The 22,509-nt window shown below is 50.2% G+C and overlaps 2 protein-coding genes across 4 annotated transcripts in view; both read left to right on the top strand.

Annotated features, from left to right (window-relative positions):
• LOC140419119 (uncharacterized) overlaps positions 1 to 22,509 on the top strand; it is a 439,103-nt gene that overhangs the window by 394,839 nt on the left and 21,755 nt on the right. The gene's annotated exons all lie outside the window — the stretch shown is intronic.
• Positions 9,905 to 16,097, top strand: LOC140419117 (uncharacterized). Of its 3 annotated transcripts, none has more exons than XM_072502879.1 (3): positions 9,905 to 10,555; positions 12,871 to 12,986; positions 14,379 to 16,097. In XM_072502879.1, exon 3 carries the CDS (start codon positions 14,495 to 14,497, stop codon positions 15,950 to 15,952), a length of 1,458 nt encoding a protein of 485 aa, XP_072358980.1. In that variant the 5' UTR covers positions 9,905 to 10,555; positions 12,871 to 12,986; positions 14,379 to 14,494; the 3' UTR covers positions 15,953 to 16,097. The 3 variants fall into 3 exon arrangements, with proteins under 3 accessions (XP_072358980.1, XP_072358981.1, XP_072358979.1); XM_072502880.1 differs by having other exon boundaries at positions 12,871 to 12,993; XM_072502878.1 differs by lacking the exon at positions 12,871 to 12,986.

Below are 22,509 nucleotides of genomic sequence, written 5' to 3'. Positions count from 1 at the left end.
ATGGACTGGGAGCAGAGCCTAGTGGGAAAGACAGTAGAACAGCAATGGCAGGACTTTCTGGGAGTAATTGAGGACACAGTACAGAGGTTCGTCCCAAAGAAAAGAAAGGTTATCAGAGGGGTGATTAGGCAGCCATGGCTGACAAAGGAAGTTAGGGAATGCATCAAAGCAAAAGAGAAAGCCTATAATGTGGCAAAGAGTAGTGGGAAGTCAGAAGATTGGGAAGGCTACAAAACAAACAGGATAACAAAGAGAGAAATAAGGAAAGAGAGGATCAAATATGAAGGTAGGCTAGCCAGTAACATTAGGAATGATAGTAAAAGTTTCTTTCAATACATTAAAACCAAACGGGAGGCAAAAGTAGACATTGGGCCGCTCCAAAATGACGCTGGTAATCTAGTGATGGGAGACAAGGAAATAGCTGAGGAACTAAATAAGTACTTTGCGTCAGTCTTCACAGTAGAAGACATGAGTAATATCCCAACAATTCAGGAGAGTCAGGGGGCAGAGTTGAATATGGTAGCCATCACAAAGGAGAAAGTGCTAGAGAAACTAAGAAGTCAGATAGTTAACAGTAACTTTGAAATTTTAAAAAATATATATTAAAAAAAAATTTTTTTTAATTTAAATTTTAATTTTAATTAATTGACACAATGTCAGTTAGAGGGGTGCAGTGCTCTGACTGTGAGATGTGGCAGGTCCGGGAGGCTTCCAGCATCCCGGGTGGATTCATCTGCAGAAAGTGCACCCAACGGGAGCTCCTCACAGACCGCATGGTTCGGTTGGAGCAGCAATTGGATGCACTGAGGAACATGCAGGTGGCGGAAAGCGTCATAGATCGCTGTTATGTAAATGTGGTCACACCCAAGGTGCAGGCAGAGAAATGGGTGACCACCAGAAAGGGCAGGCAGACAGTGCAGGAATCCCCAGTGGTTGTCCCCCTCTCGAACAGGTATACCCCTTTGGATACTGTCGGGGGGGATAGCCTATCAGGGGAAAACAGCAGCAGCCAGAGCAGTGGCACTACGGCTGGCTCTGATGTTCAGAAGGGAGGGTCAAAGCGCAGAAGAGCAATAGTAATAGGGGACTCTATAGTCAGGGGCACAGATAGGCGCTTCTGTGGACGTGAAAGAGACTCCAGGATGGTATGTTGCCTCCCTGGTGCCAGGGTCCAGGACGTCTCTGAACGGGTAGAGGGCATCCTGAAGGGGGAGGGCAAACAGGCAGAGGTCGTTGTACATATTGGTACTAACGACATAGGCAGGAAGGGGCATGAGGTCCTGCAGCAGGAGTTCAGGGAGCTAGGCAGAATGTTAAAAGACAGGACCTCTAGGGTTGTAATCTCGGGATTACTCCCTGTGCCACGTGCCAGTGAGGCTAGAAATAGGAAGACAGAGCAGCTAAACACGTGGCTAAACAGCTGGTGTAGGAGGGAGGGTTTCCGTTATCTGGACCACTGGGAGCTCTTCTGGGGCAGGTGGGACCTATATAAGAAGGACGGGTTGCATCTAAACCGGAGAGGCATAAATATCCTGGCCGCGAGGTTTGCTAGTGTCACATGGGAGGGTTTAAACTAGTATGGCAGGGGGGTGGGCACGGGAGCAATACGTCAGAAGGTGAGAGCATTGAGGGAGAACGAGGGAATAGGGACAGTGGGGCTCTGAGGCAGAGCAGACAGGGAGAAGTTGCTGAACACAGCGGGTCTGGTGGCCTGAAGTGCATATGTTTTAATGCAAGAAGTATTACGGGTAAGGCAGATGAACTTAGAGCTTGGATTAGTACTTGGAACTATGATGTTGTTGCCATTACAGAGACCTGGTTGAGGGAAGGGCAGGATTGGCAGCTAAACGTTCCAGGTTTTAGATGTTTCAGGCAGGATAGAGGGGGATGTAAAAGGGGAGGCGGAGTTGTGCTACTGGTTCGGGAGAATATCACAGCTGTACTGCGGGAGGACACCTCAGAGGGCAGTGAGGCTATATGGGTAGAGATCAGGAATAAGAAGGGTGCAGTCACAATGTTGGGGGTTTACTACAGGCCTCCCAACAGCCAGCGGGAGATAGAGGAGCAGATAGGTAGACAGATTTTGGAAAAGAGTTAAAACAACAGGGTTGTGGTGATGGGAGACTTCAACTTCCCCAATATTGACTGGGACTCACTTCGTGCCAGGGGCTTAGACGGGGCGGAGTTTGTAAGGAGCATCCAGGAGGGCTTCTTAAAACAATATGTAGACAGTCCAACTAGGGAAGGGGCGGTACTGGACCTGGTATTGGGGAATGAGCCCGGCCAGGTGGTAGATGTTTCAGTAGGGGAGCATTTTGGTAACAGTGACCACAATTCAGTAAGTTTTAAAGTACTGGTGGACAAGGATAAGAGTGGTCCTAGGATGAATGTGCTAAATTGGGGGAAGGCTAATTCTAACAATATTAGGCGGGAACTGAAGAACATAGATTGGGGGCGGATGTTTGAGGGCAAATCAACATCTGACATGTGGGAGGCTTTCAAGTGTCAGTTGAAAGGAATTCAGGACCGGCATGTTCCTGTGAGGAAGAAGGATAAATACGGCAATTTTCGGGAACCTTGGATAACGAGAGATATTGTCGGCCTCGTCAAAAAGAAAAAGGAGGCATTTGTCAGGGCTAAAAGGCTGGGAACAGACGAAGCCTGCGTGGAATATAAGGAAAGTAGGAAGGAACTGAAGCAAGGAGTCAGGAGGGCTATAAGGGGTCATGTAAAGTCATTGGCAAATAGGGTTCAGGAAAATCCCAAGGCTTTTTACACGTACATAAAAAGCAAGAGGGTAGCCAGGGAAAGGGTTGGCCCGCTGAAGGATAGGCAAGGGAATCTATGTGTGGAGCCAAAGGAAATGGGCGAGGTACTAAATGAATACTTTGCATCAGTATTCACCAAAGAGAAGAAATTGGTAGGTGTTGAGTCTGGAGAAGGATGTGTAGGTAGCCTGGGTCACATTGAGATCCAAAAAGACGAGGTGTTGGGTGTCTTTAAAAATATTAAGGTAGAGAAGTCCCCGGGGCCTGATGGGATCTACCCCAGAATACTGAAGGAGGCTGGAGAGGAAATTGCTGAGGCCTTGACAGAAATCTTTGGATCCTCACTGTCTTCAGGGGATGTCCCGGAGGACTGGAGAATAGCCAATGTTGTTCCTCTGTTTAAGAAGGGTAGCAAGGATAATCCAGGGAACTACAGGCCGGTGAGCCTTACTTCAGTGGTAGGGAAATTGCTGGAGAGAATTCTTCGAGACAGGATCTACTCCCGTTTGGAAGCAAATGGACGTATTAGTGAGAGGCAGCATGGTTTTCTGAAGGGGAGGTCGTGTCTCACTAACTTGATAGAGTTTTTCCAGGAGGTCACTAAGATGATTGATGCAGGTAGGGCAGTGGATGTTGTCTATATGGACTTCAGTAAGGCCTTTGACAAGGTCCCTCATGGTAGACTAGTACAAAAGGTGAAGTCACACGGGATCAGGGGTGAGCTGGCAAGGTGGATACAGAAGGGTCATAGAAGGCAGAGTGTAGCAATGGAAGGATGCTTTTCTAATTGGAGGGCTGTGACCAGTGGTGTTCCACAGGGATCAGTGCTGGGACCTTTGCTCTTTGTAGTATATATAAATGATTTGGAGGAAAATGTAACTGGTCTGATTAGTAAGTTTGCAGACGACACAAAGGTTGGTGGAATTGCGGATAGCGATGAGGACTGTCAGAGGATACAGCAGGATTTAGATTGTTTGGAGACTTGGGCAGAGAGATGGCAGATGGAGTTTAATCCGGACAAATGTGAGGTAATGCATTTTGGAAGATCTAATGCAGGTAGGGAATATACAGTGAATGGTAGAACCCTCAAGAGTATTGAAAGTCAAAGAGATCTAGGAGTACAGGTCCACAGGTCATTAAAAGGGGCAACACAGGTGGAGAAGGTAGTCAAGAAGGCATATGGCATGCTTGCCTTCATTGGCCGTGGCATTGAGTATAAGAATTGGCAAGTCATGTTGCAGCTGTATAGAACCTTAGTTAGGCCACACTTGGAGTATAGTGTTCAATTCTGGTCGCCACACTACCAGAAGGATGTGGAGGCTTTAGAGAGGGTGCAGAAGAGATTTACCAGAATGTTGCCTGGTATGGAAGGCATTAGCTATGAGGAGCGGTTGAATAAACTCGGTTTGTTCTCACTGGAACGAAGGAGGTTGAGGGGAGACCTGATAGAGGTCTACAAAATTATGAGGGGCATAGACAGAGTGGATAGTCAGAGGCTTTTCCCCAGGGTAGAGGGGTCAATTACTAGGGGGCATAGGTTTAAGGTGAGAAGGGCAAGGTTTAGAGTAGATGTACGAGGCAAGTTTTTTACGCAGAGGGTAGTGGGTGCCTGGAACTCGCTACCGGAGGAGGTGGTGGAAGCAGGGACGATAGTGACATTTAAGGGGCATCTTGACAAATACATGAATAGGATGGGAATAGCGGGATACGGACCCAGGAAATGTAGAAGATTGTAGTTTAGTCGGGCAGCATGGTCGGCACGGGCTTGGAGGGCCGAAGGGCCTGTTCCTGTGCTGTACATTTCTTTATTCTTTGTTCTCTGTTGTCTAAAATTTGATAAATCTCCGGGCCCAGATGAACTACATCCTAGAGTTCTAAAGGAGATAGCTGAAGAAATAGTAGAGGCGTTAGTTATGATCTTTCAAAAGTCACTGGAGTCAGGGAAATTCCCAGAGGATTGGAAAATCGCTGTTGTAACCCCCTTGTTCAAGAAGGGAACAAGAAAAAAGATGGAAAATTATAGGCCAATTAGCCTAACGTAGGTTGTTGGCAAGATTCTAGAATCCATCATTACGGATGAGATTTCTAAATTCTTGGAAGTGCAGGGTCGGATTAGGACAAATCAGCATGGATTTAGTAAGGGGAGGTCGTGCCTGACAAACCTGTTAGAGTTCTTTGAAGAGATAACAAATAGTTTAGACCAAGGAGAGCCAATGGATGTTATCTATCTTGACTTCCAAAAGGCCTTTGATAAGGTGCCTCATGGGAGACTGCTGAGTAAAATAAGGGCCCATGGTATTCGAGGCAAGGTACTAACATGGATTGACGATTGGCTGTCAGACAGAAGGCAGAGAGTTGGGATAAAAGGTTCTTTTTCAGAATGGCAACCGGTGATTATCATAGATTATCATAGAATGTACAGTGTAGAAGGAGGCCATTCGGCCCATCGTGTCTGCACCAGCTCTTGGAAAGAGCACCCTATCCAAGGTCCACACCTCCACCCTATCCCCATAACCCAGTAACCCCACCCAACACTAAGGGCAATTTTGGACACGAAGGGCAATTTTATCATGGCCAATCCACCTAACCTGCACATCTTTGGACTGTGGGAGGAAACCGGAGCACCCGGAGGAAACCCACGCACACACTGGGAGGATGTGCAGACTCCGCACAGACAGTGACCAAAGCCGGAATCGAACCTGGGACCCTAGAGCTGTGAAGCAATTGTGCTATCCACAATGCTACCGTGCTGCCCTTGAGTGGTGTCGCGCAGGGTTCAGTGCTGGGGCCACAGCTGTTCTCTTTATATATTAACGATCTGGATGACGGGACTGGGGGCATTCTGGCTAAGTTTGCCGATGATACAAAGATAGGTGGAGGGGCAGGTAGTATTGAGGAGGTGGGGAGGCTGCAGAAAGATTTCGACAGTTTAGGAGATTGGTCCAAGAAATGGCTAATAAAATTCAACGTGGGCAAGTGCGAGGTCTTGCACTTTGGAAAAAAGAATAGAGGCATGGACTATTTTCTAAACGGTGGCAAAAGTCATAATGCTGGAAGTGCAAAGGGACTTGGGAGTCCTCGTCCAGGATTCTCGAAAGGTAAACTTGCAAGTTGAGTCCGTAATTAAGAAAGCAAATGCAATGCTGTCATTTATCTCAAGAGGCTTGGAATATAAAAGCAGGGATGTACTTCTGAAGCTGTGTAAAGCACTAGTTAGGCCCCATTTAGACTACTTTGAGCAATTTTGGGCCCCACACCTCAGGAAGGACATACTGGCACTGGAGCGGGTCCAGCGGAGATTCACACAGATGATCCCAGGAATGGTAGGCCTAACATACGATGAACGTCTGAGGATCCTGGGATTATATTCATTGGAGTTTAGGAGGTTGAGGGGAGATCTAATAGAAACTTACAAGATAATGAATGGCTTAGATAGGGTGGACGTAGGGAAGTTGTTTCCATTAGCAGGAGAGACTAGGACCCGGGGGCACGGCCTTAGAATAAAAGGGAGTCACTTTAGAACAGAGATGAGGAGAAATTTCTTCAGCCAGAGAGTGGTGGGTCTGTGGAACTCATTGCCACAGAGGGCGGTGGAGGCCAGGGCGTTGAGTGTCTTTAAGACAGAAGTTGATAAATTCTTGATTTCTAGAGGAATTAAGGGCTATGGAGAGAGAGCGGGCAAATGGAGTTGAAATCAGCCATGATTGAATGATGGAGTGGACTCGATGGGCCGAATGGCCTTTCTTCCGCTCCTATGTTTTGGGTCTTATTTGAAATGAATTCCAGGAGCTCTGATCAATCCAATATTCATTATCAGGAAACGTGTTTGCAGTCAGGAAGCAGGTGAATATCCTCTCTCCACTTTGTAATTGACAAGTTTACAGTTGTGATGATGATCAAATCCTTTTACACAGACACACACACACAGACACAAACCCTCTGTGCAGTGTGAGCACACTGAGGAGTTAGAAGTTTAAATGACTGAGTGAATCCCTTCCCACACACTGAGAAGGTGAACAGTCTCAGCCCAGTGTGAACTCGCTGGTGTGTCCACAGATTGGATGAATGAATCAATCTCACGTCAAATCACTGCCCAGCCTTTCCCCAGTCTGAACAAGTTGGTGATTCGTCAGGTCAGTTGAAACATTTCCACACATGGAGAAAGTGAATGACTGCCCATCAGGAGACTGTGTGGTTGAGTGAATTCCTACACGCACACAGAGCAGGTATTCAGCCTTTCCTCGGTATTTGTATCTCAGAAAGGTGCATGTCCAACAGACTCTCTACTCACACTCAGAGCATCAGACAGCTCTTCCCCGGTGTGAGTGCGCTGGTGTGTGAGCAGGTGGGATGACTGAGTGAATCCCTTCCCACACTGAGTGTGAAATTGCTGGTGTGTGAGCAGGTAGGATGAGGTCGTAAATCCTTTCCCACACTCAGAGCAGGTGAATGGCTTCTCCCCAGTGTGAACCCGCTGGTGTACAGTGAGTTCAGATGATTGCCTGAACCCAGTCCCACAGTCGGGTCTCTCGTCAGTGTGAACAAGTTGATGGGACGTCAGTTCCTCAGAACTTTTATAGCACTTCCCACAGTCTGGACATTTAAAAGGTCTCTCCCCAGTGTGAACTCGCTGGTGTCTCAACAGATTGGACGAATGAGCAAATCCCTTCCCACACTGCGAACAGGTGAATGGCCTCGCCCCAGTGTGAATTCGCTGGTGGGTCTGCAGGTGGGATGAACAAGTGAATCTCTTCCCACACCAGGAGCAGCTGAACGGTCTCTCCCCAGTGTGAGTGCGCTGGTGTGTCAGCAGTTGTGATGAGGCACTGAATCCCTCCCGACATTCACTGCAGGTGAACAGCCTCTCCCCAGTGTGAATTTGCTGGTGTTCCAGAAGACTACATCTCTGAGTGAATCTCTTCCCACAGTCAGAGCAGGTGAATGGCCTCTCCCCAGTGTGAATGCACTGGTGTGTCAGCAGGTTGGATGAGGTAATGAATCCTTTCCCACATTCAGAGTAGGTGAACGGCCTCTCTCTGGCGTGACTGCAATGATGATCAGATCAATGAGCGTCAGATCAGATGATCGCCTGAACCCAGTCCCACAGTCAGAGAACCTGTACAGTGTCATGTCAGTGTGACCACGTTGATGGGACATCAGTGCCCCAGAACCTCTACAGTGCTTCCCGCAGTCTGGGTATTTAAAAGGTCTCTCATGAGGTTGAACTCGCTGGTGTCTCAGCGAGTTGGTTGAGTGAGCTAATCCCTTCCCACACTCGGAGCAGCTGAACGGTCTCTTCCCAGTGTGGACTCATTGGTGTCAATAGGTGGGATGAGGGAGTGAATGCCTTCCCACACTCAGAGCAAGTGAACAATCTCTCCCCTGTGTGAGTGCCACTATGAATTTCCACTTCAATGGGTAATTGTATCCCTTCCACAGTCCGCACGTTTCTACGTTCTCTCTCTGCTGTAACTGTGTTTCTCTCGTGAGGACAGATGATCGGCTGAAATCTCCTCACCACACAGAACTTGTGCACAGTTTCCACTGTGAACGGTGTTTTTTCCCTTCCATGTTCAAACTCCGACAGTATGTGGATAATGATGAAACTTTCACCCATTCCTTTGTTCCCTGTGGACTGAACTGTTCTAATGCAGTCCCGGCTGGTCTCCCACATTAAACCTCCCGATGAACCCGAGATCTTTATTGCTTAATTACACCAAGTTTCATTCATGCTCACAGACCTACAAAGGGTCCCAGTTAAGAAGCAGAGACATTTAAAAATACTCCATGCTCTTGTTCTCCCCTCACCCCTTCCACTCTCTGTAATCTCCTCCATGCCCTTCACTATCTCTCTGTAATCTCCCCCATGCTCTGGTCTCTCTCTCTGTAATCTCCTCCATGGTCTTTTTTCTCTCTGTAGTCTCCTCCATGCTCTTATCTCTCCCAGTCTCTGCAATCTCCTCCAGCCTCACAATCTCCAAGGTCTCTGCACTCCTTTCATTCTGGCTTGCTGACCATTCCTGATTCTAATCACTCCATGTTCGGTATCCATGCCTCGAGCTAAGGACACAAACTCTGGAATTTCCTCCCCAAACCTCTTGACTTCCCTATCTTCCTGCCCTCCTTTAAGATACTCGTTAAATCCTACCTCTGACCATCTGCCCTGCCCTCTTATCTCCTTACATGACTCTGTGAAATATTGCTTTTTAACCCACCTATGGAGCACCTCAGAATGGTCCATTACATGAAGGGCGCGATATAAACAGTGTTATTGATTTGGACATGTATCACTGTTCATTCATCATCACTGGGTGAATAACCTGTAACTTCAACATTGTGGGAGCACCTTCACCACACAGACTGCAGTGGTTCAAGAAGGTCAAACATCATCTTCTCCACAGGTAACTGGGGATGGGGAATATTTGCTGCTGGTCTTGTTGGTGAAAGTCTGAGGAAGGAGCAGCGCTCCTTCACCTCCAGAGTTCACCTGAGGAAGGAGCAGCGCTCCGAAAGCTAGTGACATCGAAACAAACCTGTTGGACTTTAACCTGGTGTTGTAAGACTTCGTACTGTGCTCACCCCAGTCCAACGCCGGCATCTCCACATTGTTGGTGAAAGGACAGGGAAGTGGGAGGAGCTGATTGGCTCTGGCAGAGAGAGCCAACACAGACAGGACGGGCTGAATGGCCTCAATCTGCATTGTAACCATTCAATGATTCACTGATAAAGAAGCAACGCTGGAGACCAGGGAACAACCTCTGGAACCAATGGCAAACCTGATACAAAGCGGCTCTTCATTGATCTGGGAGCTGCGGCCCCGCTCAGTGTAAACGGGGGGAGGGGGATCCATTCAGCTTATTCCCGGGGTTTCCGGAGCCTCTCCTTCCACCCGCTGGACCCTCCGCCCCGCCATCCCCCCCTTTACCCATTGTGGACCCGTCTGTCCATCACCCGCACTGCGCATGCTTCACTCACAGTGCAGCCACGCCCCTCATTCACTTCCATTGGCTGGAGGACCAGCCGCTCCTGTCCGGTCCTCCAGACCCGCCCGGTCTATTCCTATTGGTCTGGAGCCGCAACCAATCACTTCCGGGCATTGTGACGGTTCGGGCTGTGCCCGGCGCATGCACAGTTCAGGATGTCGCTGACGGTGCAAAGAGCGGGAAAGAAACAATCAAGCGACTTTCAGGATTGGAGCCGGTGGGTGGCCGGGGAGCGATAGAAGCTGCGGAGTGAGCCGGGAGGCTTCATAAATACCCCGTGGAGGCTTCAACTCCCGAGGAAAATGTTAACGGTCCCGTCTTAAACAGCATCAAACAGAGTGAGAGCTGAGCGGTGACAGGCCCGGGTTACCGGCCGCCATCTTTACAGAGGACAAGGAGCCGCAGGGCGCATGCGCTGCCAGCCTGGACCGGATGCCAACTCTCCCGGATTGACCGACTGGAGTCTCCAGCATTTTATTTTATTGATTTGAGGGGTCAGTGGCTGGGCCACCATTTATTGCCCATCCCTAATTTCCCTTGAACTGAGTGGCTTGCTCGGCCATCTCGGAGGGCATTTAAAGAGTCAACCACATTGCTGTGGTTTGGAATCGTGTCATCCTTACCTGGCCAGACCAGGTAAGGATGGCAGATTTTCTTTTCTGTTCATTCACGGGATGTGGGTGTCGCTGGCTGGGCCGGCATTCACTGCCCAGCACTAATTGCCCTTGAACTGAGGGCATCTCAGGGCATTTTAAGGGTCAACCAGCTGACTGTGGATCTGGAGTCACATGTAGGCCAGACCAGGTAAGGATAGAAGATTTCCTTCACTGAAGAACATGAGTGAACCAGATGGGTCTTTACAACAATCGGCAATGGTTTCATGGTCATCAGTAAACTTTCAATGAATTCAAATTTTACCTTCTGCCTTGGTGAGATTCATACCTGGGTGTCTGGAAAATCATTGGGACAGTCAAAATTTTTTTGGGACACTGGAACATGATTAGGACAGTAAAAATATTAATTTTGGGTCTCTGGAAAATCATTGGGACAGTAAAAAAGATTTTTAAACATTTCTCTTCAGCGGATATAAAAATATTGAAAATGGGATAAAGGTTGTTTGGCTGACAGGCAATCACTGTCCTTTTTAAAATAAATTTAGAGTGCCCAATTTTTTCCAATTAAGGGGCAATTTAGCGTGGCCAATCCACCTAACCTGCACATCTTTGGGTGGTGTGGGTGAAACCCACTCAGACACGGAGAGAATGTGCCAACTCCACACGATCAGTGACCCAGAGCCGGGATCGAACCTGGGACCTCGGCGCTGTGAGGCAGCAGTGCTAACCACTGTGCCACCATGTTGCCCTAGTCAAACACTGTCCTGTAAGATAATGAGTCCTTTTGCTTCCCAATTGGCCGAGGAAGGCAGTGTGTCACAAGGATGGATGTGTTGACCGATTAATGGCTGGAGAATGGGAGGATGATTAGAGAATGTTGAGAATTTCTTTTTTTTTCTTCTTTTCTTTAAAATTTAGAGTACCCAATTCATTTTTTCCAATTAAGGGGCAATTCAGCATGGCCAATCCACATCTTTTGGGTTGTGGGGGGCGAAACCCACGCAAACATGGGGAGAATGTGCAAACTCCACACAGAGACTGACCCAGAGCCGGGATCGAACCTGGGACCTCGGCGCCGTGACTGGAAAAGCCCCGAGATTCACAAACCCTGGTTCGACCAAATCTGGAGAACGGTGTTCAGTTCTGGGCAACAAACTTGAAGGAGTTTGCACATTGTTTGCGTGGGTTTTGCCCCCACAACCCAAAGATGTGCAGGTTAGGTGGATTGACCACGCTAAATTGCCCCTTAATTGGCAAAAGTGAATTGGGTACTCTAAATTTATTTGAAAAAATTACAAAAGGCAAAAAATGTCAGTCATTATGGGCAGAGAAGGGCATTCGGTCCATTGAGTCCATGCTAGCTCTCTAATCGGCACAGTGGTTAGCACTGTTGCTTCACAGCGCCAGGGACCCGGGTTCGATTCCTGGCTTGGGTTACTATCTGTGCAGTCTGCACGTTCTCCCCGTGTCTGCGTGGGTTTCCTCCGGGTGCTCCGGTTTCCTCCCACAAGTCCCGAAAGACGTGCTTGTTAGCTGAATTGGACATTCTGAATTCTCCCTCCGTGTACCCGAACTGGCGCCGGAGTGTGGTGACTTGGGGATTTTCACAGTAACTTCATTGCAGTGTTAATGTAAGCCTACTTGTGACACTAATAAGGATTATTATTACCTGGAGCAATCCAGAGTCATTCTCCTGCTCTGTCTCTGTATCCTCACAGCTTTATTTCTCTCAGGGATCTATCCAATTTTTAAAAAAATCATTCATTGTGTCTATTTCCAAACTCTGTCATAGGCAGCAAGTTTAAGGTCATTGCCACTGGCTGTGTAAAAACATTCTTCCTCAGACCTCTTGGACCATTTACTTGCATAGATATGGAGCAATGTAGAAAATAGGAGCAGGAGGGGACCATTTGGCCCTTCTAGCCTGCTCCACCATTCATTACGATCAGAGCTGATTAGGCTCAATAGCCTAATCCCGCTTCCCCCCCATATCCTTTGATCCTCTTCACCCTAAGTGCTGTATCTAACTACTTCTTGAAAACATGCAATGCTTTGGCTTTAATTAGTTCTTGTGGCGACGAATTCCACAGGCTCGCCACTCTCAGGGTGAAGAAATTTCTCCTCATCTCTGTCCGAAATGGTCTACCCCGTGTCCTCAGACTGTGACCCCTATTTCTGGACACACCCATTATCGGGAACATCCTTCCTGAATCTACTCTGTCTCACCCAGTTTTTTTTTAAAACATAAATTTCGAGTGCACAATTCTTTTTTTGCAATTAAGGGGCAATTTTAGCGTGGCCAATCCACCTACCCTGCACATCTTTGGATTTGTGGGGGTGAGACCCACGCAAACACAGGGAGAATGTGCAAACTCCACACAGACAGTGACCCGGGGCCGGGATCGAACCTGGGACCACGGCACTGTGAGGCTGCAGGGCTAACCCACTGCACCACCGTGCTGCCCAATTTCTATCCTAAACTGATCGGTTTCTGTAAATTTACAGGATACTGGAAGTGGAGGTTTAACAGACGGGAAACTCAAACGAAACGTCACATCGCGATCTGACAGAGTCACTCGATTCATTAGAACCTGAATTTCAGCAGCATCTGGGTGTGGAAGGTGAAAGGTTTGTCTGTTCTGTCTGTGAGGGAAGATTTCAGGTCTCAGTGTGACTGGAAAAGCCCCGAGATTCACAAACCCTGGTTCGACCAAACCTGGAGAACTGTGTTCAGTTCTGGGCAACAAACCTGAGGAAGGAGTTTGCACATTGTTTGCATGGGTTTTGCCCCCACAGCCCAAAGATGTGCAGGTTAGGTGGATTGACCACGCTAAATTGCCACTTAATTGGAAAAAATTAATTGGGTACTCTATTTGAAAAAATTTTAAAAGACAAAAAATGTCAGAGTCATTATGGGCAGAGAAGGGCATTCGGTCCATTGAGTCCATGCTAGCTCTCTAATCTGCACAGTGGTTAGCACTGTTGCTTCACAGCACCAGGGACCCAGGTTTGATTCCTGGCTTGGGTCACTGTCTATGCGGATTGCACGTTGTCCCCGTGTCAGTGAGACCCACGCAAACACAGGGTGAATATGCAAACTCCACACAGACAGTGACCCGGGGCCGGGATCGAATCCGGGTCCTCGGCAACATGAGGCAGCAGTGCTAACCACTGCGCCACCCACTTTTTATAGGTTTCTATGAGATCCCCCCTCATTCTTCTGAACTCCAGCGAATACAATCCTAACCGATTCAACCTAATCTGCACATCTTTGAACTGTGGGGGGAAACCGGAGCACCCCGAGGAAACCCACACAGACACGAGGAGAAAATGCAAACCCAACACAGTCAGGGTCGGAACCTGGGTCCCTGGTGCTGTGAGGCAGCAGTGCTAAGCACTATGCCACCCCCTGTCTTGCAACCCTCAAGTGAAAAATAAATCTTTATCCCCATCTGAAATTGGTTACCCCTCACTTTGCAACAGTGACCCCCTTGTTCCAGATTCGCCCTCAAGAGGAAACATCCTCTCCACATCCACCCTGTCAAGACCCCTCAGGATCTCATATCATTCAATCCAGGTTTTACCCAAAACGTTAAATCTGTGTCTCGGCTGCATGTACGATCAGTGAATGGAAACAGCTTCTTTGCCCATCTGATCGAAACCTGGCATAATCTTGTGGACCTGAATCAAATCTCCCTTCAACCTCCTTTGCTGGAACCATTCTGGTAAATCTCCTCTGCACCTTCTCCAAGAACCTTCACATTCTTCCTGAAGAGTGGTGACCAGAGCTTTATAAAGATTCATAGAATAGAATTAGAACCATAGAATTCCTACAGTGCAGAAGGAGGCCATTCGGCCCATCGGGTCTACACCTATTCTCTGAAAGGACACCCTGCCTCGGCCCACACCCCTACCCTGTCCCTGTAACCCCATAGCCCCACCTAACCTGCCCATCCCTGGACTTTGTGTTTTTGTGGGTTCTCTCTCACTCCCTATTTTCTGTTTTGAATCAGTTTCACAGGGTGTTCGAAGGGGAGGCTTCAAAGTCTGCAGAATCAAACTAAGCATCACATCAAGATCTGACAGAGTTCTCAATTTATCATATCCTGAATATCAGCGGATTTTGAGCATGGAAGGAAAAAGCATTGTTCACAGTGGGGAGAAACCGTACACATGTTGTGTGTGTGGACGAGGATTCACTCGATCATCAGGCCTCACAAGCCACAAATGCAGTCATACTGAGGAGAAACCGTGGAAATGTGCGGACTGTGGGAAAGGATTCACTTACCCATCCCTGCTGGAAACTCATCGACGCAGTCACACTGGAGAGAGACCATTCACCTGCTCCAAGTGTGGGAAGGGATTCACTCAATCATCTGCTCTGTCCACACACCAGCGAGTTCACACTGGGGAGAGACCATTCATGTGCTCAGAGTGCGGGAAGGGATTCAGTAATTCATCCCACCTGCAGACACACCAGCGAGTTCATACTGGGGAGAGGCCATTCATGTGCTCAGAGTGTGGGAAGGGATTCACTGACTCATCCACCCTGCGGAATCATCATCGTGTTCACACCGGGGAGAGACAATTCAGCTGCTCCGAGTGTGGGAAGGGATTCACTCAGTCATCCGACCTGCGGAAACACCATCGTGTTCACACAGGGGAGAGGCCATTCACCTGCTCCAAGTGTGGGAAGGGATTCACTGAATCATCCAGCCTCATTGCACATCAGCGAATTCACACTGGGGAGAGGCCATTCACCTGCGCCAAGTGTGGCAAGGGATTCACTCAGTCATCCACTCTGTCCACACACCAGCGAATTCACACTGGGGAGAGACCATTTGCCTGTGCCAGGTGTGGCAAGGGATTCACTCAGTCATCTGCTCTGCAGAAGCACCAGCATATTCACACTGGGGAGAGACCATTCACCTGCTCAGAGTGTGGCAAAGGATTCACTCACTTATCCCTCCTGCTGAGTCATCAGCGAGTTCACACGAGGGAGAGACCATTCACCTGCTCCAAGTGTGGGAAGGGATTCACTCAGTCAACCAACCTGCTGAGTCACCAGCTAGTTCACACTGATGAGAGACCGTTTCAATGTCCAGACTGCAGGAAGTGCTATAAAAGTTCCAGGGATCTGATGTTCCATCAACGTGTTCATACTGACGAGAGACCGTTTCAATGTCCAGATTGTGGGAAGTGCTTTAAAAGTTCTGGGGAACTGATGAGCCATCAACGTGTTCACACTGGCGAGAGGCCGTTCAGGTGCTCTCACTGCGGGACTGGGTTCAAGCGATCATCTCACCTCACTATACATCAGCGAATTCACACTGGGGAGAGACCGTTCACCTGCTCCGAGTGTGGGAAGGGATTCACTCAGTCATCCGCTCTGCAGAAACACCAGCGAGTTCACACTGGGGAGAAGCCATTCACCTGCTCCAAGTGTGGCAAGGGATTCATTCAGTCATCCACTCTGTCCACACACCAGCGAATTCACACTGGGCAGAGACAATTCACCTACTCTGAGTGTGGGAAGGGATTCACTAAGTCATCCACCCTGCTGAGACAGCAACAAGACCACAAGTAACCATAGTCATTGGGTTTTGCTGTTCCTCACATTCCGGACTGAACCATGTTCATTTGGGTCTCTTTCTGCTGATAACAAACTCCAGCCCATTTACAGGGGCCAATATTCTGGCTAAAAGTCAAATAAATTAGATTTGTGTTAAATACTCAGTGTGTTGAAACTTTTAAATATCTCTGACACAAGTTAGTTCCTTTTGAAGTACTCTCGCTCTCCCGTCTCTTCCATCTCACCTCCAAAAAGAAGTGTGAGGAGCTTCTTTGTGACTGAGATTGAGTAAATCCGATCAGCTGCCTCTGCTGCTTCCCTACGTTCCACGAGCCCACATGACCAAACTGTCTCTAAGTTTCATCCTTTCCCGAGCCCTGAACCCACATCTTTCTCTAGTTTCTCTCCCATCTCCCCTGATGCCCTCTGAGAGCTCATCTTGTCCATGAGACCCAGCTCCTGCTCCATCGACCCTATTCCCACTGAGCTATTGATCAGCCAATCATTTCATTTCATTCAACTACCCTGTGTCCATGGATATTGTCAACATTTCTCTCTCTTCAGGTACTGTCCCTCTGTCCTTCAAATCTGCCATCATCACCCCCTCAATAAAACAAACCTTTGACCCTGCCATCCTGACAAATTACTGCCCCATCTTCAACCTCCCTCTCCTCTCCAAACTCTTTGAACATGTTGTCACCTCCCAAATATTTGTCCGTCTTTCTCAGAACTCCCATGTTTGAATCCCTTCAATCGGGTCTCTGCCCTGTCACAGTGAAACACAAGAGACAAACAGAATCTTACTCGGAGAGAAGACAGGCAATCCGGAAGCATGGATGCAAGGGCGGCAAGGTAGCACAGTGGGTAGCACTGTTGATTCACAGCACCAGGGACCCGGGTTCGATTGCCGGCTTGGGTCACTGTCTGCGCGGAGTCTGGAAGTTCTCCCAGTGTGTGCATGGGTTTCGTCCGGGTGCTCCGCTTTCCTCCCACAGTCCAAAGATGTGCAGGTTAGGTGGATTGGCCATGCTAAATTGCCCTTCGTGTCCAAAAGGTTTACGTGGGGTTACGGGGATAGGGTGGAGGTGTGGGCTTAAGTAGGATGCTCTTTCCCAGGGCTGGTACTCGATGGGCCGAATGGCCTCTTCCTGCACTGTAAACTGTCTAATTCTATGAGGCGAGATTGTCCTTTCTGAGCTCCAGCTAGGTGATTTTTAAAAAAATATATTTTTATTAAGATTTTTTAACAACACAATTTTTTCCCCTTACAAACAATAACCCCCCCCCCCCCCCCCCCCCCCCCCGTAACAAAATAACGCAAATGCTCCCTGAGCAAGATATATACATGGCAAGATGGTATATTTACATAGCTTTATACACTGGCTCTCGCCCATTCGTGCCATTTTCCCTCACCCTCCACGTTATCCCCCACTCATCCGTCCCCTTGAGCAATCTCTCGTTCCCCCCTTCCCTCCCTCTTCCCACCCCCCCCCCCTCCCAGGGTTGCTGCTGCTGCTGACCGACCTTCCTCTAACGCTCCGCGAGATATTCTAGGAACGGTTGCCACTGCCTGTAGAACCTCTGCGCAGATCCTCTCAAAGCGAACTTAATTCTCTCCAATTTTATGAACCCCGCCATGTCGTTAATCCAGGCCTCCAGGCTAGGGGGCTTCGCCTCCTTCCACAATAGCAAGACCCTTCGCCAGGCTACTAGGGACGCAAAGGCCAGAATTCCGGCCTCTTTCGCCTCCTGCACTCCCGGCTCATCCACTACTCCAAATATTGCTAGCCCCCAGCTTGGCTTGACCTGGACTTTCACCACCTGGGATATTACTCCTGCCACTCCTCTCCAGAACCCCTCCAATGCCGGGCATGACCAAAACATATGGACATGGTTTGCCGGGCCCCCTGAACATCTTTCACATCTATCCTCTACTCCAAAGAACCTACTCAGCCTCGCCCTCGTCAAATCCGCTCTGTGAACCACCTTAAACTGTATCAGACTGAGCCTGGCACATGAGGAGGAGGTATTAACCCTACCCAGGGCATCAGCCCATAGCCCTTCTTCAATCTCCTCCCCCAGCTCCTCCTCCCATTTACCTTTCAATTCTTCTACTAGCGCTTCCCCCTCTTCTTTCATCTCTTGGTATATTTCCGACACCTTGCCCTCCCCGACCCATACCCCCGAGATCACCCTATTTTGAACTTCTTGTGCCGGGAGCAACGGAAATTCCCTCACCTGTTGCCTCGCAAAAGCCCTCACCTGCATATATCTAAATGCGTTTCCCGGGGGTAACTCAAATTTCTCCTCCAGTGCCCCTAGGCTCGCAAATGTCCCGTCAATGAACAGGTCCCCCATTCTTCTAATCCCCGCCCGATGCCAGCCTTGGAACCCCCCGTCCATCTTCCCCGGGACAAACCGGTGGTTACCCCTGATCGGGGACCACACCGATGCTCCCATTGCACCCCGTGCCTTCTCGCTGGCCCCAGATCCTTAGCGTTGCCGCCACCACCGGGCTTGTGGTGTGTTTTGTCGGCGAGAGCGGCAGCGGTGCCGTTACCAACGCCCCAGGCTCGTTCCTTTACAGGACGCCATCTCCATCCTCTTCCATACCGCCCCCTCTCCCTCCATGACCCACTTGCGGATCATCGCCACGTTTGCTGCCCAGTAGTAACTCTCTAGGTTTGGCAAAGCCAACCCTCCTCGGTCCCTGTTGCGTTCCAAGAACCCTCTTCTAACCCTCGGTGTCTTATTTGCCCACACATACCCTATAATACTCCTACCTACTTTCTTGATGGGGAGGCACTGAAACACGAACAAAAACCTCGGAAGGACCACCATTTTGACCGACTGCACCCTACCCGCCAGCGAGAGCGGGAGCATGTCCCATCTTTTAAAATCCTCCTCCATTTGCTCCACCAACCTCTTCAAATTCAGTTGATGTAGGGCACCCCAACTTCTGGCCACCTGTATCCCCAGATACCGAAAACTCCTCTCCGCCCTCCTCAGCGGTAGGTCCCCTATCCCTCTTTCTTGGTCCCCTGCCTGTAATACAAAAAGCTCACTCTTCCCTACATTAAGCTTGTAGCCCGAGAACTCCCCAAACTCCTCCAGAGTCTGCATGACCTCCACCATCCCCTCTATTGGGTCCGCCACTTATAGCAGCAGGTCATCCGCGTATAGCGATACCCGATGCTCCTCTCCCCCACGGACTATCCCCCTCCATTTCTTAGACTCCCTAAGTGATATGGCCAAGGGTTCGATCGCCAGTGCAAACAACAGGGGGGACGGGGCACCCCTGCCTCGTCCCTCGGTTCAGCCGAAAATACTCCGACCTCCGTCGGTTCGTCACTACACTCACCACCGGGGCGCTATAAAGGAGCTTAACCCATCTAATAAACCCTCCCCTGAACCCAAACCTGCGCAATACCTCCCAGAGGTACTCCCACTTTACTTGGTCAAAGGCTTTTTCCGCGTCCATAGCTGCCACTATCTCCGCCTCTCCCTCCTCCGATGTCACCATTATCACGTTTAAGAGCCGCCGCACATTGGTATTTAACTGCCTGCCCTTTACAAATCCCGTCTGGTCCTCATGTATCAACCCCGGGACACAGTCCTCAATCCTCGTGGCCAGCACTTTTGCCAATAACTTAGCGTCCACATTGAGGAGCGACATCGGCCTGTACGATCCACATTGCAGTGGATCCTTGTCTCGCTTAAGAATCAAGGAGATTGTCGCCTCCGACATTGCCTGGGGCAGGGTTCCCTCCTCTCTTGCCTCGTTAAAGGTCCTCACTAGCAGCGGGGCCAGCAGGTCCACATATTTTCTATAGAACTCCACCGGGAACCCGTCCGGCCCCGGGGCCTTCCCCGCCTGCATGCTCCCCATCCCTTACTCAACTCCTCCAACCCAATTGGTGCTCCCAAACCGACCGCCTCCTGCTCCTCCACCGTCGGGAACCCCAGCTGGTCCAGAAATCGCCTCATCCCCCCTTCCCCCCCCCGGGGGCTGGGACCTGTACAGCTCTTCATAGAAGGCCTTGAATACCTTATTTATTTTTGTGGCACTTCGAACCGTGGCTCCCCTGCCATCTTGGATTCCCCCTATTTCCCTCGCTGCCGCCCTCTTACGGAGCTGGTGCGCCAGCATCTGACTAGCCTTTTCCCCATACTCATAGGTCGCCCCCTGCTCCTTCCTCCATTGTGCCTCCGCCTTGCCCGTGGTGAGTAGGTCAAACTCCGTCTGGAGCCGTCGCAGTTCCCTAAGTACTCTTTCCTCCGGGGCCTCTGCGTATCTCCTGTCCACTTGCAAGATCTCCCCCACTAACCTCTCCCTTTCCATGCCCTCTGTCTTCCCCCTATTAGCCCTAATGGAGATCAGCTCTCCCCTGACCACCGCCTTCAACACCTCTCATACCACCCCCACTCGCACCTCCCCGTTGTCGTTGGCCTCCAGGTACCTTTCAATGCACCCCCTCACCTTCCCACACACCACCTCATCAGCCAGCAGTCCCACGTCCAACTGCCACAGCGGGCGTTGGTCCTCTCCTCTCCCAGCCCCATTACCACCCAGTGCGGGGCATGGTCCGAAACGGATATGGCCGAATACTCCGTCCCCTCCACTCTCGGAATAAGCCCCCTACCCAGAACAAAGAAATCTATCTGGGAGTAAACCCTTATGTACGTGGGAGAAAAAAGAAAATTCCCTGGCCTGCGGTCTTGCAAACCTCCATGGGTCCACTCCCCCCATCTGATCCATAAAACCCCTAAGCACCTTGGCCGCCGCCGGCCTCCTTCCCGTCCTTGATCTGGAGAGGTCCAGTGCTGGGTCCAGCACTGTATTAAAGTCCCCTCCCATTATCAGTCCTCCTACCTCCAGGTCCGGAATGCGCCCCAACATGCGCTTCATGAATCCAGCATCATCCCAGTTCGGGGCATATACATTTACCAACACCACCCTCGTCCCTTGCAGCCTACCACTCACCATCACATATCTCCCTCCATTATCCGCTACGATAGTCTTGGCCTCAAATGACACATGCTTTCCCACCAGAATTGCCACCCCTCTATTTTTTGCGTCTAATCCCGAGTGAAATACCTGTCCTACCCATCCCTTTCTTAACCTGACCTGGTCTGCCACCTTCAGGTGTGTCCCTTGGAGCATTACCACGTCTGCCTTCAGTCCCTTCAAGTGCGCGAACACTCGAGCCCTCTTCACCGGCCCATTCAGGCCCCTCACGTTCCACGTTATCAGCCGGTTTGGAGGGACTCTCACCCCCCCCCCCCCCCCCCCGACTAGCCATCTCCTTTTCTGGGCGAGTCCCTTGTCCGCGTCTCCCTCACTCTCCAGTCCCCCAGCCGGGGGACCCCCCGTCCCAGCCACCTCTTCTTTGTCCCGTTCTCTTTCGGCCAGTGCAGCAGCAACCCTTTTCCCCCCCCCCTTCCCCCCTCCCTCCCCTCCCCCCCGCTAGATCCCCGTCTAGCTTTGTTGCTCCCCCCATATCCCCCCCGTAAGTCAGCTGACCCCGGCTTCCCCCGCCATCCCTTTGACCCCCCCCCCCCACGTGTGGGAATCTCCCAATCAATATACATCCCTTCGTTCCCCTTCCCGCCTTTCTTGCCGCGCGCGGGAAAGAAAACCCCGCGCTTTCCAAAGCCTGCCCCGCCCCCCATGGCGCAGTTCCTGTCGTGGCCTTGTCTCTCTCCCCCAGCCCATATAACATTTCCTGTGCGTGGTTGACCTCCTATGTACAACAACCATCATACTTCAACCCTCAAACGCCCCCCTCCCACACAAACCCTCAATTAGAGTCCAACTTTTCAGTTAATATAAAGGTCCACGCCACTTTGGGCGTTTCGAAGTAGTGGTGTTGGCCATTATGTGTAACCCACAGTCGCGCTGGCTGCAACATTCCAAATTTCACTCCTTTCCGATGCAGCACCGCTTTGGCCCGGTTGAAACCCGCTCTCCGCTTAGCGACCTCCGTGCTCCAATCCGGGTATATTCTGATCTCTGCATTGCCCACTTGCTGCTCCGTTCCTTCTTGGCCCATTTCAGGACCCTCTCTCTGTCTGTAAACCGGTGAAATCTCACCACCATCGCCCTTGGCGGATCACTTGCCTTGGGCTTCCTCGCAAGCACTCAGTGTGCCCCATCCAGCTCCAGCAATCCCGGGGGGGCCTCCACACCCATCAGCAACCCGATCATTGTGCCCGCATATGCCGCGGCATCGGCCCCCTCCACTCCTTCTGGGAGTCCCAGGATCCTCAAATTGTTTCTCCTCGACCTGTTCTCCAGGTCTTCGAGTCTTCCCGCCCACGTCTTGTGCAGCGCCTCGTGCCGCTCCACTTTCTCCGCCAGGCCCACGAGCTCATCGTCGTTCACGCTCACTTTTTCCTGGATCTCCTGGATCTTCACCTCTTGGGCTTTCTGGGTTGCTCCAAGTCCTTCAATTATCGCCAGCATAGGCGCCACCATCTCCTTGCGCAGCTCTTCAAAGCAGCGCTTGATGAACTCCTGCATCTCTTCTTTGTCCGTTGGCTCCGCCATTTTGCTTTTTTTTCCTTTCTTC

This window comes from Scyliorhinus torazame, chromosome 5 (genome assembly GCF_047496885.1).
Source record: "Scyliorhinus torazame isolate Kashiwa2021f chromosome 5, sScyTor2.1, whole genome shotgun sequence".
Taxonomy (NCBI): Eukaryota; Metazoa; Chordata; class Chondrichthyes; order Carcharhiniformes; family Scyliorhinidae; genus Scyliorhinus; species Scyliorhinus torazame.
The sequence above is the reverse complement of the archived record's forward strand: the minus strand, read 5'-3'. Positions and strand labels throughout refer to the sequence as shown.

Excerpts from the sequence above, each read along its gene's own strand:
- LOC140419117 (XM_072502878.1), top strand. The coding sequence starts at position 14,495 with ATGGAAGGAAAAAGCATTGTTCACAGTGGGGAGAAACCGTACACATGT.